This window comes from Rattus norvegicus, chromosome 19, assembly GCF_021556685.1.
Source record: "Rattus norvegicus strain SHRSP/BbbUtx chromosome 19, alternate assembly SHRSP_T2T, whole genome shotgun sequence".
Taxonomy (NCBI): Eukaryota; Metazoa; Chordata; class Mammalia; order Rodentia; family Muridae; genus Rattus; species Rattus norvegicus.
The window spans coordinates 43,686,443-43,702,090 of record NC_141552.1 but is presented as its reverse complement, the minus strand read 5'-3'; the positions used below and the strand labels follow the sequence as shown (position 1 = coordinate 43,702,090).

Sequence of the window (15,648 nt, the reverse complement as noted above, 5' to 3'; positions counted from 1 at the left end):
GGACTCCTGCCTAACCTGCCTAACCTTAATGCTCGCCTCACCTGGGCAGCACCCCGGGGGTTCAATCGCTGGTGTGTGTGACAGCGACCGCTGCCCACTGCTGTCTCCACCATCCCCGGCACTGGGGGTGCACACCTCGAGCCCAGGAAAGATGGGCTCCATTGTGACTAAGCAGAAGACAGTTCTGCCCCATCTGACAGGGGCTCTGGCTGCCTGTGGGCCGAGCACTGGGGTAACTGAGTTGTGACACCAATTGATGCCCTTCCACAGAACACTTTTCAACGGAGATCATTACAGATTCATATGCAGGTTTATGCCACCACCAGAGTCTGCCACTGGCACTGTTAAATCTAGAGAAGCGCCAGCATCCTCAGACCCACACGGCTTACCTCTCTCCTCAGCATCTATTCCCCCTGCCCCGTTCCTGCTGGGCAATAATGAATCTTTCTTTGGTTCTGTAACTTTTAAAACATTTTCTTCCAGGGTGAACGGGTGGCTGAGTTGAAGCCCATTTTCAGCCAACAGGTGGGAAGTTTCAGACTATTTCAAGTTTAAGTCGCCAGCACCCACTAGGCCGCCAATTAAGCCGAGATTTCCATTTTCATTGTTAATGGAAATCTCAGACTGTATTTGTTTAGGGGATGGTGTCTTATGAGACAAGGTCTTGCCATGTGGCCCCAAACGATCTTTCCCCTCAGCCTCTTGGGTGCTGGGATCATAGGTATAACATACGTGTGTACCGGCACACTCGACAAAAACCTCAGAATTTTAAACCTGAGTTTGATAAGGGCCTCCATGGTGAAGTTCAAAGTGCAAAAATGATTTTTATGTGCCGCATGAGAAAAGAGGGAGGGGAGAGAAAGAGAGGGGGCAGTGGATAGGATACCCCTATGGAGGCACTTTAGGAGCAGTGGACAGCAGCCGAATGGGCCCCTCAATACCACAATTAGGTGACTTACTCAGCCTTGGTCAGCATTTACTTTGGGAGAAGAAAAAGAGAAGCCATATTTAATCCAACCACTAATAAGCAGCCTCCCTCCGAAGGCAAAGTCCAGGCAAACAGGCCGCTACGTCAGCAGCTGGGTCAGCCTCCGTGTCCGGGCTCTGAGAACTTTCTGTTTCCTGCAAGTGTCTACACGTGTGTAGGGGGAAAGAATTGCCCAGTAGTGGCCAGAGTATGACCTTTCACAGAAGGAAGGGTCTCCGGGGCTTCGGGAAGCAACGTTTCTCAAAGTGCTGGGCTTATGTGTAACAAGATACACAGCCCAGGTTAAGGAAAAACTGTAAGTTGATGAAATTACTTTGGGACAAGGAAATAGAGAGTGAATATACTCAAAGGAACAAGGACAAATCTGCTTGCGCAGATTTTGAAATGAAATCAGTTGTTTCTCTTGTTAAACTTGACTATCTGAAGGAAAAATCTAGAAAGAGCAAGTCTCAGCACAAGACAAGCCCCCAAGCTCAATGACTTAAAGACCAACTCACCAGCACCTTATGAATGGGAGAACCTAAAAGGGCAGTGGGACTTGACTTGCCTGGACACCTAACCAGTGGTTCCGTGATCTTAGCACGCGATGCACAGCTGTCACGTGATCACTCACACGCACTCTAAGAGGGCACAATATGAAAAATAAAAGGAAACCCCTGGTATATTTAAATCACATACACCTCTGCCTTAGCCACAGTGGATTTCCAGAAGTGCCCGGTAAGTGGCTGGCAACACTCCTGGCTGAAGTAGAGAAAGGACGTGAAACGCAGAGTCATATTCCGCCAGCCTTCCGCCTCCTCATCAAGCCTTTATGTTAGAACAAGTTACTAGGTAACCAAGAGTTGTGCCAGGAATCATTTCCCTTTTTATCTTACAGCAGCAAGGAAATGACCCTACAGGAAAAGATGGTTTTCAAAGGCTGCAGAGAAACGGAAAACCCATCTCTAGGAAGGCAGACAGCAGTCACGGCGTTTTCAGTGACCGACAATGATTGGTGTCACAGTGGTAGCTGCTGAGATAGACACCAGCACATACAGTGCCCGCCCAACACGGAGATCAGCTGAACAGTACTGGCTGTGAAGTTTATTATGAAGAAGCTCGGGTTGCTATGGGAAAGGCATAATCTATCTGGGGTACGAAAAATAGAGGAATTAAAAAAGAGTCCCACCTAAACACCTCTGCAAGATTAGACTTGAGAGAGAAGTGAGCTGGATCAGGAGGGAGGGGGGAGGAGTTAGGGACCGAGTGCCCGCATAGAACGCAAGTACACAGCAAGGGAGAAAATGGGAACGGAAGTGGGGAAGGAAGCAGGAACTGGAACGGGCAGGGCTCTACTGAAGAGCGAAGGGAAAGAAGGCCTATCGATCACAGCTGCTTTTCAGTGGCTCACAAGGGCAGGGGCTACGTTAGCATGTGGGTCGGGCTACACAGCTGGTGCAAGCAGTTACCTGTGGGACGGGGCTGCTGGCTAGCTGGCGCGGCAGAGTGAGAGCGGGGTGGTTGGAGAGGGTGGGTGCCCACAGTGTTCCTAACAATACCTTAGGTGTGAGAGCACTTCCTGTGTTCGAACCCCTCTGCTTTCCAGATGTCTAACACGTAAGCCCCCACTCAGAGGACTCTCCTCTTCATTACTCACGCGGCATTAACCACGTCAGCCGAAACACATGTACCCAGAATCTAATTTGTATGAAATATTTGCACGACACTTTTTACTCGCCAGACTCCCATCTCCGTTTCAGTTTCTGGCTAAAAGAAAACCATGTGTATGTGAGTTGTTCCTAAGAATAAACAAAAACAAAACCACACATCCCATCTGGTTTGACAAAGAGTGAAGAATCCCAGAGCTAATGAGAACCCCGCAAGGCTAGGGGAAGGGGCAAACGCAGCCCAGAACAACCTGTAACAGTGTAACTTTCAAAGGGTCCAATAAAAAGGCACCAGGAAAGAGAGCTAAAAGGTGTGTGAGAAGTGTTCAGCAAAAACTGAGAGTACGGATGAGACTATGTGATGGGCCTGAGGGTAGCAAGCCTCTGATGAAATTCCAACAGAGAGGCCCTTCATAGCACAAGGCAAGGGAGTCCTAATGACCTACATTCTAGAACCATGCAGCATCCTGTGGATTGAACACAACAGTCAGTTCCAGGAAAATCGAATGTCATTAAAGAATATTTCATGTGTTAGTATGAAATGTGCACGCATGAAGTTAGACGACTTCAGAATGGTGGTGACTAACGGGAATGCACGGTCACACTGGGTTTTAGTTTATATGCTCTCTTCCTTAAACTAGGTGGGGACACAAGTGTTTGCAAATGGTCCTTTACTTTTTCAGAATGCAAATACTGCACAAAAATACAAAATGCCTTCAGAGAGTAGAGAGAAACAGGTATTGCACAACCATACTACAGATCTGCACTTGATGAAGCAGCTCCTCTTTCCCTGGTGTTTGAAGTTCCTGTAAGAGAAGGAGATCATCTGGCCCTCCCAGGAGCAGGGACAGGGAGAAGGGTCACATGATTTTGATGCTTAAACCACCGGCTAAGAGAGCAAGTCCACCCACACAATCCCCCTGTGAGCGACACTCAGGCACCTCAAGTACAGAACCACTTGCCAGTTGATCCACCGGTCCCGATGTAGAGTCCAGCTCAGGGGCAAAACTATATAAATTAAAAATGTAGAGGTTTGTATCCATGGGAGACTGGCACCAGAGCTCCCTCACAGACCCTCAAGTCCCTTGTGTGATACGGCATGGGACCTGCGTGGAACCTGTGTCATTTGCCCTACATGTTAAATCATCCCCAAGTCACTTACAACACCTGACGTGATATAAACACCATGAAGACGGTCACTTAGTTGTTTAGAGAATAAGGGGGGCATCTGTCCTGTCTGCAATGGTTCCTGATCAAGAGAAATGTACAGCGGCACAGCACTCAGTCCACCATCGGAAGATTCTAAACTCCTTCCAGTACAATGGGCTGATTTACTCCCAGGACTGTGAGAACCAAGCCCATTGCTGAGGCAAAGCTGTGTGGCCACAAAGCTAGGCTCGCCAGTGCACGCCAGCCTACATGAGCAGCAGACACAAGTACAGCCCTGATCTGTACATGGTGGCCGTCCCCCCTCCTGAGAAGCCTGTGGTGGAGAGGAAGAACTCCTGAGCCCTGGGCCCCGGAAGCAATGGGGTTCATGGACTTTTCCAGCCACTGAAACTGAAAGAGAAAGTACCAGGAAGGGTCAGCCTGCTCGATACACACAGCATTCCTTCGCTAAACGTGTTTAGCGGCAGTGGACTCTGTATATGGACTCGGAATCCAGACTGCACAACTGTTACCATACCCAGTGCCAAGGCATAAAGACAGAGATTCCTATAAGGCACCCAGCAGCAAATCCTAGCAGAACAGTGTGCAGGGAACACACTGCAGCACACTTCCGCATGGATGACAAAAGATGCTGTCTGGAAACAACCTGGTTCTAGTCACAGCTGCCCTGCTCTGCCCTTCTCTTAGGGCACAGGCCAAAAGCCTGCGTTTCTGTTGTCTTCTGATGCACAGTTAAACTTGCTAGAGAGACACGCAGAACCAATATGCATCATTCAAAGCAAATTCACACACAAAACCCAATGTTCAGAACCTGTTCCTAAGAAAGAAAGTCACTTAGAGAGGAGGAGGCTGACAACATGAATGAAATACTCAGGGGCTGCTAAACTTATACCTGGAAAGCAACTCCCAAAATGTTCAAGTGCTGAAGGCTTGTTCCCAAAGCCTCCTGGGTAATAGCCCAGTCACTGAAGGGGACAGTGGGGCTCAAGCTCCTTCCTCTTGAGACATAAGCTCTGCTGACCCCTTCACCCTAGGATGTGCTGGGCTGCGGGTCAGAGAGTACAGGGCTGACAGGCCCAAGGACTGATACTTTCAAACTCATAACCAAAGTGACCCTCTCCCCTCTAAGTGATCGCTGCAGGTGCTTGTTACAGTGAGGGAAGGCCGACTGACGCACGCGCATTCCTGTGCTAGCTCTCTCTTGCACACGCATGTACAAATACAGACAGAATTTCTCCCAAACAGTTTAGAATTACGACCTGAGGCGGAAAGGTGCTTTTCTTTCCATCTTTGGGGACTCACGGGGCACACGGGGTGCAGCGTCACTCACCGGGGCTCTCCACTCGCTTATAGTGGTAGGGATTGATGCAGACTTCCTTCTGCTTGGAACCAAATGGGAACTCGCAGCATTCCAGAGGCTTTAGTTCATGATGGCTCTGGAGGTCGGGCCAGCGCCACACGCGGCAATAAATGACATGAGGCAGTCCCTTCCGGTGGGACACCTGCAACCTGCCATCCAGGGAGCGAGGAATGGTGACACAGTTACTGGGCTGCCCGGGGCAGCTCAGGGCCTTCTCCAGCTCTTCCATGGCCCCTTTCTTCTTCTTCAGTTTCTTCACCAAAGCGTCCACAGCCTTCTCCGCCCATTTCTCTTCTTCGTCGCCCTGTTTCCACCCAAGGAGTCTCTTCACAGCTGGGCTTGTGAATGAAAACAAGCTGGTCACATTCATAGCGGCTGGCCGAGGTCTACACGCTCCTCAGACCAGGAAAAGTGACGGCTCCGGGCTGGGGGTGCAAAGCCAACAGAGATTTCAGTTTATTTACATAGATTCTCTAGCTTCTTGGTCTTCGGTTCGGAAAGGTAGGAAATACTGTTCCTTCTGCTTCAGGGAAGACCCAGTTAGCACCTGCGAAAGAAAAGACAAGAAGCTGATTTAAAATTACTCTAACTGCGTCACAATTAGCTAATTAGTGCGTGCCAGGTACTAACTACTTAAGTCTGACCCTGTAGAGGTCCACGCTTGGCTTAGACCAATTCAGTGACTTCATTAAAGAGCAACCCCATGCTGAGTTCATGAACATTTGTGTCCTGTGACACCAGGAACTGAGCTACGTTCTCCTAAAATTCACCAGTTAAAGGCAGAGCACCCACTGCGACCGACTGGTATTTGGGCTGGGAGCCTCTAAGTAACTCACTAGGGTTAAGTTAGATTATAAGGGTGGGTGGGGCTTGAGGCAACAGGATTGGCAGCTTTACAAGAGGAAGGGAATAGATTGCTCCCAACAGCACCCAAGCCCTGGACAAAGGTCATGCGAGTGTTTCGGGCACAGAAATCCACTTGGCTGATTTGCATATTACCACCTCATATGTAAACGAAAGTGACAAGCCCCAACAGATACCAAGCACAAAACTGCAAAGAAGCTAAACCACTCCAGCAACCGACACTCCTGGAGGGAGATGGACTGATACACAGGAGCCGACAGGTACAGAAGACTACAGCGTAAAAATGCGACCAAATTCATCGGCAAAGCCAGAGGTTTTTGGTGACAGAGGAAAATCATTTGAAGGATAAGCTCCTGTGGGTGGAGGAGCCCGCTCAGTGCCTCAGAAGCCTGAGGGCACTCGTCCCGTTCTCAGAGCCCACACTGAGCGGACCGTGCTTATCTGCCCACTCTGAGAAGGCACAGGCGGATCTCTGAACTTGCTGGCTGGACCAGTTCATTAGCAAGCTCAGGTCAGCCAGAGACCCTGTCTCCATAATGAACAAACAACCAGGGCAGACAACTCGACGTCTGTGCACGTAGCTGCATGTAAACGTATAATAAATGGTAATAACCAAGACCCCTCGGCCTTAGTATAACTAAGACATCAACAATAATATGGTGGTTGAAAACAACCATAATTTTAACCACGAGTCAAAGAGGAAACTACAGTAGAGATGAAATATTTTAACTGAATGATTATAAATTTATGACATCAGCTACATTTACTGGAAGAGGAAAAAATCTGAAAACTATGTTTTACATACCCAACATGGGGAGGTGGACAGTGATTTAAACTAAAAAAAAAATACAAGAAATTGAGCAATTATTTCTTAAAGTAGAATAGAGAAAACTGTAAAATCAAAATGGTATAATCTCTTAGCAAGACTGACAAATTCCAATAAAACAGAAAAATAACAGGTATGGGGGGAGGGGAGAGAATCTTCGGAGTCTGGGTCTCCATCCAGTTCTGGAGCAAATGGTCTGGCCTTGGAGCTGGTACCTGGCACAGGATAGCGTCTCAGTAAATGTTTGATGACTGACTTGGCTCCAGGAAGAAGTTTACTAAGATGAGAAGATTCCATGTTCCCTCGAGTTCCTCAAGGAGCAACAGCTCACCTTTAGTCAAGAGAAAGCTGCTTGCAGGAGGGAGCTCACCACACTTAGTCGTTATTGCTAAGGTTTTATTTAGCAGGGAAACAGGGAGAAACACAGTTTTGCGCAGCTCAGAAGTCAGCCTGGTTAGGGGCACCTCCCTACTGATATGTTAATTCACCGTTCCGAAAGCTGGGGGAGGGTGCTCTTTCTCGTTTTGTTCTTTTGTTTTGTTTCAGAACTGGGAAGACTGCATCTTTCCAGGCCTCCCCCAGCAAACTAGAGAGGCCTTGAATTTCTTCTAGCCCCCTCCCCTCTCCTGACCCAATAGCTGTTTAATATTTTAATAAATAGCTTCAAATATGAAGGATCATTTACCTCAAAGTCGCCCGAGGGCTATTTTCCGGTGAGAGTTTACCAAGTGAAATGAGTGTATTGGGGTGCAAGGGGTACCTAAGAACACCACTTTGGATCTTTATTCTTTTCCAAACAACTGGGGGAGCGGGGGCAGCGATCAACACCCTGAGAGAGCTCCCAGGAAGAACAAGGTAAAAACATCCAAGTGACTCCCATGGAGCACTGGCTAATCCCATGCCAGCCTCACAGGACTGCACTGGGCCCTCTTCAGCTCTCCCCAGCCTCTGCCAGAAGGAATGCTGACAAAGTACCAAGGGTAACAGGAAGTGGTAACTGTTGTCAAACAGGCAGAAGCAAGAGTATAGGCTGATGCTTGTGTGTGTGTGTCCCAGTCTTAAACTGTATTGTACAGTATTAGGAGGTGGGGCCTCTGGGAGGGGGGTCAGGTCGTGGGAATAAAGCCCCCACTAAACTCTCCACAGTGCTCTCCCTTCCTGGGGCGTAGCAGGAAGATGCTGCCCAGCTAGCTGGAAGCGTCCCAACTATCAGTCTTGGTCTTGGGGCATCATGGCTATTCAAGCTTCAGCTAGAACAGATGAAGTCAAGCGTCAATTCAGAACAGAAAAGACAAAAAGGAGCAAAGAACTAACTCCAGGGGTTTCAGGAAGTTTTTTCCAAAGAGGAAGCTTCAGACAGCCGGTGAAGGATTGTAGAGTTCTGTGGAGACAACAGACATCCTGAGCACTTCCTAGCACCAGACCAACGACCTCTCCATCTGTGAAAGGCAGAGCCAAGGTCTAAACCCCTTTTGCCCAAGTCTCCTGTGTAGATTGTTAAAAGTCGCAGCCTGCCTGAGCTCAGACATGGGACAGGAATCCCCAGGGTCAACCCATGTAGTCAAAGCAGGAGGGGTAAGACTTCGAAGAGAGGGCCATAGGTACAGCATCTCGATGAGCCCTTGGGGTGGGTGGGGGTGGGGGCGGGTTGGGAGTGGGGAAGCCTGGCGGTGACTCAGGGACACAGGGAAGGCAGTGCCTTCAAGAAAGCAGGGTCTCTGCAGACACCACACTAGAACAACACAGTGTTCACCTGGGCAGTCAAGATCTGAGCGGAGCTCACAATAATTAAACCAAAAAGATCACAAGCCTTGGGGAATGAACATGGAGACCATAAATATTACGGACTGAGAAGATTTCCAAGAGCAAGTCAAACAGGTAACCAACCTCCCGTGAAGAACTCCAAAATGAGTTCTAGACACTTGGCAAGACAACCAGATTTTCCCCTCTGTCCCTTTTTGTACTTCCTGCCTTAGTTTATGTCAGAAGCTAACTGGCCTTATCAGTTTAAAACGCAACATAAAAACATGAGTCAGCACACAGAGATTTCCTTCCCTCCTGTGCAAATACAAACATTTCACACTGACCAAAAAAAAAAAAAAGTCCAATGAGGAACACTGCAGCCAGCCCAGTCGCCTCATCACGAGCTTAAATTTACTTGTAGAGAAAGAACATTCTAAACTGAAAAGGGAAAAAATTTTTTCACAGCAAGATTTTCATCATAGAATTACTCATCGCTGGAAAACAGCAATGCGCGCATCCACAGTGTAGACGGTTATTAGCCCTGAAGCTCTGCTCAGAAACCGTGCTTGGAGGCAGAGAATACTACTCAGAGAAAATGGGCTACAGGAGGAGAGGATGGGCATCTGCCAACAGTGAACAGCACCCAGGGTTTACAGAACATCTTCAACTTCCCGAAACGCTCCAATCGGTCTTTACAAAAGAGGTTTTGAAACTTCATTATGCGAATATTTGCTAATCAAACAACACACATGGGTATAACAGATCTCTCTCTCTCTCTGTGTCTCTGTCTGTCTCTGTCTCTGTCTCTGTCTCTCTCTCACACACACACACACAGGAGCTGAAGGTGTCTCTATTGTGCACTCAGAAGTCAGATGGGTAAGAGGAGGCAGGAATGACAGTTCAGCAGTTCCAAGTTGGTGCTTTTCTTGTAGAACCCAGAGTTCCAGACATCCAGTGGCTCACAATTGACAACAGCAGCCCCAGGGAAATCCCAGCCTCAACCCTCTGTGGGTACCTGTACTCACATATATACCACCCCCCCCCAATAATTGGAATCACAGTGTGATCCAACTCCAGAAACAATAAAAAAGATAATTTTAAAAACCGTTCTTAATTCAGAACTTCCCTTATAAAGTCTCAGCCACAAGGATTTCAATTAGTACCACTGGAGGCTGACGCCGATATTAGAATATTCACTTTTAAATGGCTAACTTTGAAACTTACGTGGTATTCCTTATGTTAAAAGGAGCAAGATTTAAATACTTTTAATTGCTGTGTAATTTGCTTTGTGTCGGAGGAAACTAAATCGGCCAATTGCACAATGGACAGTTTCCTTATCTGTGCCTCGTCTGGTAACGAAACATGCAATTACCTAATTGTGTAAATACCGGCAAATCGCAGTCTCTGCCTCGATGCCTTGAATTCCTTCAGGAACTGTGAATAATAATCCTAGCTTGTATCTGAGACACAGTTGACTCTCCGTATCTATGAGTTCTGTGGATTCAACCAACAGTTGATATTTTAAGAAAATCGATCATCAGTTGTGGTAAAACTGATCATCAGCTCTGTGGGTAAAAATGCACTACTGAGTCTGCCCCCCGGACCCATGTAGAAGTGGAAGGAGAAAACCAACCACACACACACACACACACACACACACACACACACACACACACACACACACACCATGGCCTGTGCGTCCACACCATGCACATAGCATGCACATAGGCACACACATTCACTTTTAAAATGTAACACTGACACTCTCCTTGAGCAACAGAGCAGACCTCTTTGTAAGCATCCTTACTGAATTAGGTGCTTAATGTGAAGAGCTGATGTGAACAGCCAGGAAGCTGCAGTTTGCAGAGGGCTGCAGGCTCCTCGGAACCCTGGACTCTGCATACTCGTGAAGGCCTGCCTGGACCTTTAATAAGGGGAGAAACAAAGAGAGACTGCCACTCGTGGTCTCAGCTCGGACACAGGGACTGTTTGTCAATTCTTTTCCTGGCACGGGAAACAGCGGACGAACAAAATTCAGGTATGGAGGGGATAATTAAATTTTCTAGGAAGGCTGTCTCAGAAAATGACTGAGAAAAAGAGGATGGATGGCTCGCCCTGCCTTTACAAGTCACTGACTGCTAAGTGCTGAGCTGTGCAGGAGGCAGCCGCCCTCCTCCCCCGGTTCTTACCCTGTGGTCCAGCCCTTTCTGTCTTAACAAAAGTATGGTATCAGGACATGGCCATCAAGTGTACCGAGCAGAACAAAAGGCACAGGGTATTGATTAACTCTACTTTGAAACCGCTTAACAGCTAGGTAAGTGATTCAAAAAAAAACTTTATAAAGGTTTTGCTATTTTTGTTTGTTTGTTTGTTTTTTAAAGAAAGATATTTTCTAGTAACTCACACCAGTTCAGGTCTTGTTTCCTGACTATGCCATGGCCACCATTTTAGAGATGGACTGACCCTGTGGACCTAGGGAGTAAACAAGCTCGGCAGTTATGTGTTGTTATTGTGACACAGGAAAATCATCTTGCCACAGACCTTGGCCATCACAGCGGTGTGTGCACCTGAGAGACCCACTGTACAGAACAGTGGTTCTCAGCCTTCCTAATGCCCTGACCCTTTAATACACTTCCCCGTGTTGTGGCGAGCTCCAACCGTAAAATTACTTTGTTGCTACTTCATTATTGCAATTTTGCTACTGTTAGGAACCGTAACATAACATAATCTGTTTTCCTATAGTATTAGGTAACCCGTGTAAGGGCCCCCCAGGGGGTCCTGACTCACAGGCTGAGAACTGCTGGGTTCCTCAGCAGTGGGGGTCTGAATCAGCATCAGAGAAAGGTACAGTAACCTGTCCCTTGTCTACTTTCAGGCAGAGGAATTCTTGCTTCCTCTGAAATATTTAAACTGGAACATCGAAAAGAGGCAAAGAGGAGTACACCAGGGCCTACGTTTAACTTTCATTATTCTGAAATGGATTTTTAAAAAAATTTAATTCCTCACCCTCACAGAAACCATATACTAACAGAGAACTAGATGCCGCAGAGTCAAGAGACACAGTTTGTAAAGAAATTTTCCTTTTCACAGGCTCACTGCCAGGAATATTTTATAAAACATTTTAAAAAAGTACCCAAGGCCTGTAATTCAGTGAAGAAACACAACGAGTCTTGTTGGTAAGAATAAGATGGGGAAGTCAAAAAGCAAGCAGGAAAACCACCGTCATCATCATTAGGACTTCGTGAAAGTAGGCCACTGGGTTAAGTAGAACTTCAGGAGAGCAAAGAGCTCAGAGTTGAGCATTCCTTACTTGAAAAGCCAGAGGACAAAGTCCTAAGCCACTCGCACCCCCACCACACCCCTTCCCCACCCCCAACCCCAACAGAGACAACAGCTTTTGTAAGTTTACCTCCATTGTCAACTGGACTGGGCTAAGAAGTACCTAACTAAATTAGTTACCCACAGCTCTGGGTCTGTCTGTCAGGGAGTCTTCCAGAAGATTCCCTAAGGGTGGTAGAAGCCCTCCCTGATGCAGGGAGCCCCTCCGATAGCCCCCCTGTGGACTAAGGGCTTGAGAAGAATAGTGAGGGAGAATCATGAACCCCTTTCATCTGAGAACCTGGGTAGGCAGAAATACGTGAATCTCTGCTTTGAAGCCAGCCTAGTGTACACACTGAGTTTGAACTAAGACTGTGTATTATCTCAGAAAGGAGGTGGAGTGTGTAACGGTCTGGCAAATGTACTCCCCTTCGCCAACAAGCAGAAGGAAGCTGTCAGGTGGCAAGAGGTGAGGCAGTCAGGAGAAAAGATAAGTTAAAGCTGCTGTACAACTCAATGTCATTACCCAAGCAGAGAAATGGAGGTGGGCCTTCCTATGTCAGTCCCAGAGAATACCTTCTCATAGAAATGCTATGGTCTGGTCACACAGGGTTTCCTCTGCGGGCAAAGCCATGTGAACTGCCTGCCCCTTCCTTGCTCCCACTCAAAACAGCGCTCAACTCTCAAGACACCCTATCAGAACTGGGGTCAAACAGACAGCCAGGCTTACTGCTAACCAAAGCCAGAAAGAAAACCCTAGAACAGAAGGAAGCTGAAGGTTAAACAATCCCTCAATATTCCCCTGTGGCACCTAACTTGATTTTTCCAATTATATTTATGTATTCAGTGTGTGCCCGCGCATGCAAGTGTGTGCACACGTCCCTCCTTGCTTATGCAGAGGTCAGAGGACAACTTTGAGGCGACGACCTTCCACCATGTGGGTTGGAACTCTGGCTGTCGGGTTTGGCAGCAAGCACCTTTACCTACCGAGCCCTCTCTCTGGCCCCTGAAGCATGTTTTAAAGACTTTATTTCACTGCCAGATAATTTGGCTAAAATGAGCTCTTGGTCAAGTCCCAGGGGGAAAAATATTTTTACAAAATTCCTATATAAGAAACAACATGAGGACGCTCAGAGACCACAGGAATCTGTTCAGTCTCGGGACTGATGACATAGTATGTAGTTTACCTTGTTTTCATTTAAAAGAAAATTCCTTTCCAGGGTTGGATTTTTTTCCCCAGTAGGGGAGGGGTAGTAGGTAATGAGCGAAGAGAGCCCAGGAGGTAGAGAGAGCTCAGCTGGTACAGGTGCCTTTAAGGTACAAGCATTAACAGCTAACCTTCCAGTGCAACAGGGTGTCAGGGGCTGCCATACATCTCTCGTCTCGGGTGTTGATTAAGTGCAAGACTTAGAAATCAGCAGAGAAAGAGTGTGAGTCCCAGATTACCACTTACAAACCTTGGGACACGGACTTCACAAGGAGTGTCCCCTTGATGAATCAAAGAATTTATGGATGTCAGCACAACAGGGCTTCCCAGGATATAGCTGTAGTCTATATATTTAGATGACCAGGTATGTTCTCAACGTAGCTTTTGTATATTAGAAAATTCTACCCTCTGCATACACAAATCCTTTCCCAGCACATCTAGGCTTAAACCGGGTGGCCTGGCTCATTTCGCTTATATCTGTAAGCAACAGCAAGTTTCAGGATTTTGTTTTAAGCTCCTTAGATAATTACTTCTTTGGATGAGGAGATTAATGCCAATACAAAGTTTCCTTACTGTTCCCAACTTCATCCACCGGACTTGGTTTTTCTCCATTTCCTTGACATTTCCCCTAAACCCTACTGGATGCTCATTCTTTAACCAGCGTGAAGGAACCTTGGGCAGACGCAGCACGCCCTGACCTCCTCTGAGAAAGTTCACCTGAGTGCTCAGTGCTGAAATGCAGGAAGATGAGCCCTTAGTCATCTCCTAAGACAAATCAACCACCACCACCACCACCACCACCACCACCACCACCACCACCACCACCACCACCACCACCACCACCACCACTCTTCTCTTTGAACCATTACCTCAAACAGTGATTTTACGGACTACAGCAGGCTAAATGGGACAAACTTCCTCTAGTGCCCAGGAGCTGTGCTGTTAGTAGAGTTCCTGACTGAGGAGACACTGGCTGTCTCTACATCTCACAGACCCTCCAGGGATCTGCCTATGACTATCTCAATCCTACTAAGTGTCCGGAGGCTTGGAGTTAGGTGACTTCTCTGGGACACACTGGAGTAAGAGCCTACATTTCAGCCAATATTTATTGACATAAAAGTCCAGCAGTCGGCCAGGTTCAGTTTCCATCCAACACTTAGGAAGCAGAGGCAGGTGGATCTCTGGGTTCAAGGCCAGCCTGGTCTACCTGCCAAGTTCCAGGCCAACCAGGGGATACATAGTGGGACCCCAAGAGAACAAAACAAAACAAAAAAGGCAAGAAAGAAAATGAAAAGTTTACGAAACAGGTTTTAAAAAAACAAGGAATTTAAATAGCAAATCCACAGACGCCAGAGGATTGGAGCATAGGAGAGAAGGCCATCCATCGGTTTCCCCAGACTCTCTCGGCCCAGAGTCTTTCAGAACACACGTGTCTGTTTTTCTGCTGAACTGGCAGGTGCTGTTTGTAACAACAGGCACATCTGTGCAGCACGCTGGTGTCCACAGAGCAGGGTGGCCTGAACTCGCTCCCTATATTTAGATCCTCCAGCTCTGCTCCTAATAGCTTAATTTAATCAGGACCCTCTAGAGGGGAAGCACATCCATGTTCCTCACAGGCATCAAAGGAAACATCTTTACGAGTTATATCCTTTTGCAAACCAACATATGGTCTCACGCCACTCTCCCAATTGTTGAGCCCCTCCTGTGGGAAGAGCATGGAATTTTATTTCTTTTTATCACTTGAAAAAATCACTTCCCTCCTAATTCAGTCAAGCTGGGTGGAGGCCACTTCCTGCACAGGTGAGAGAAATAAAACTTGTTGCTTTGACATTGTCAGGAATTTTAACATTAACCACTTATTTTATGTTTTCAAAATGGAAACAAAAGGCAGACTAAAACCAAAATTAGCCAGGACCTGTTTTTCAGGCTTTCAAATAAAGTCTTTATTTTTTGGTGTGTGTGATTTTATGATGGTTCCTAACTCAAAAACAAGAGACCTTAATTTGAAAGGACTTGAACTGCTCCCCACTGTATAGCTGCTGCCTCTTCTGAACCCCAGTTTACTTTGCCACAGCACGCTGATGCCACCACCAATGCCATTTGGTTGTTACTAGGATTAAATGTGCATATATAATTAGAATGGTCTGGAAACGGAAGCACACACTGAAACATCTGAGCACAGTTTGTTAATGGAACAATTTGCCAAGTGATGCCCTTTTGATACTGCTTATATATGTGTCAAATGAAGCTTTTCAATTTTCTTTTTGTTTTAGTAACTTCTAACTTTATTTTTTAATACTTAAAAAATTATTAATTTTTTATTAGTATTAAATTCACAATTATTTAATTCACTCAACAAACAGCAATGATGTACTAAGAACTACTGTAAGTACCGAGACAAAGGCAGTATCCTGAAATCTATGGTGTCCATGTTCTGGTATCAAAGGAAGCCTCACTGAGAACAGAGCCTGAAAAAGAGATCCAGGAGGAACATGGTAAACAGAGAGAGCAAGTGCAAAGGCCATC

At 46.8% G+C, this 15,648-nt stretch overlaps 1 protein-coding gene across 6 annotated transcripts in view; it reads right to left on the bottom strand.

Annotated features, from left to right (window-relative positions):
• Smad1 (SMAD family member 1) overlaps positions 1-15,648 on the bottom strand; it is a 60,114-nt gene that overhangs the window by 28,404 nt on the left and 16,062 nt on the right. For 3 of the 6 annotated variants that reach the window (XM_087593940.1, XM_087593942.1, XM_087593943.1), the window contains exons 1-2: positions 5,809-5,993; positions 5,135-5,711 (exon numbers count right to left, since the gene is read on the bottom strand). In XM_087593940.1, the coding sequence (XP_087450066.1) occupies positions 5,135-5,534 (400 nt within the window). In that variant the 5' untranslated portion in view covers positions 5,535-5,711; positions 5,809-5,993. 6 annotated transcript variants of the gene reach the window in all.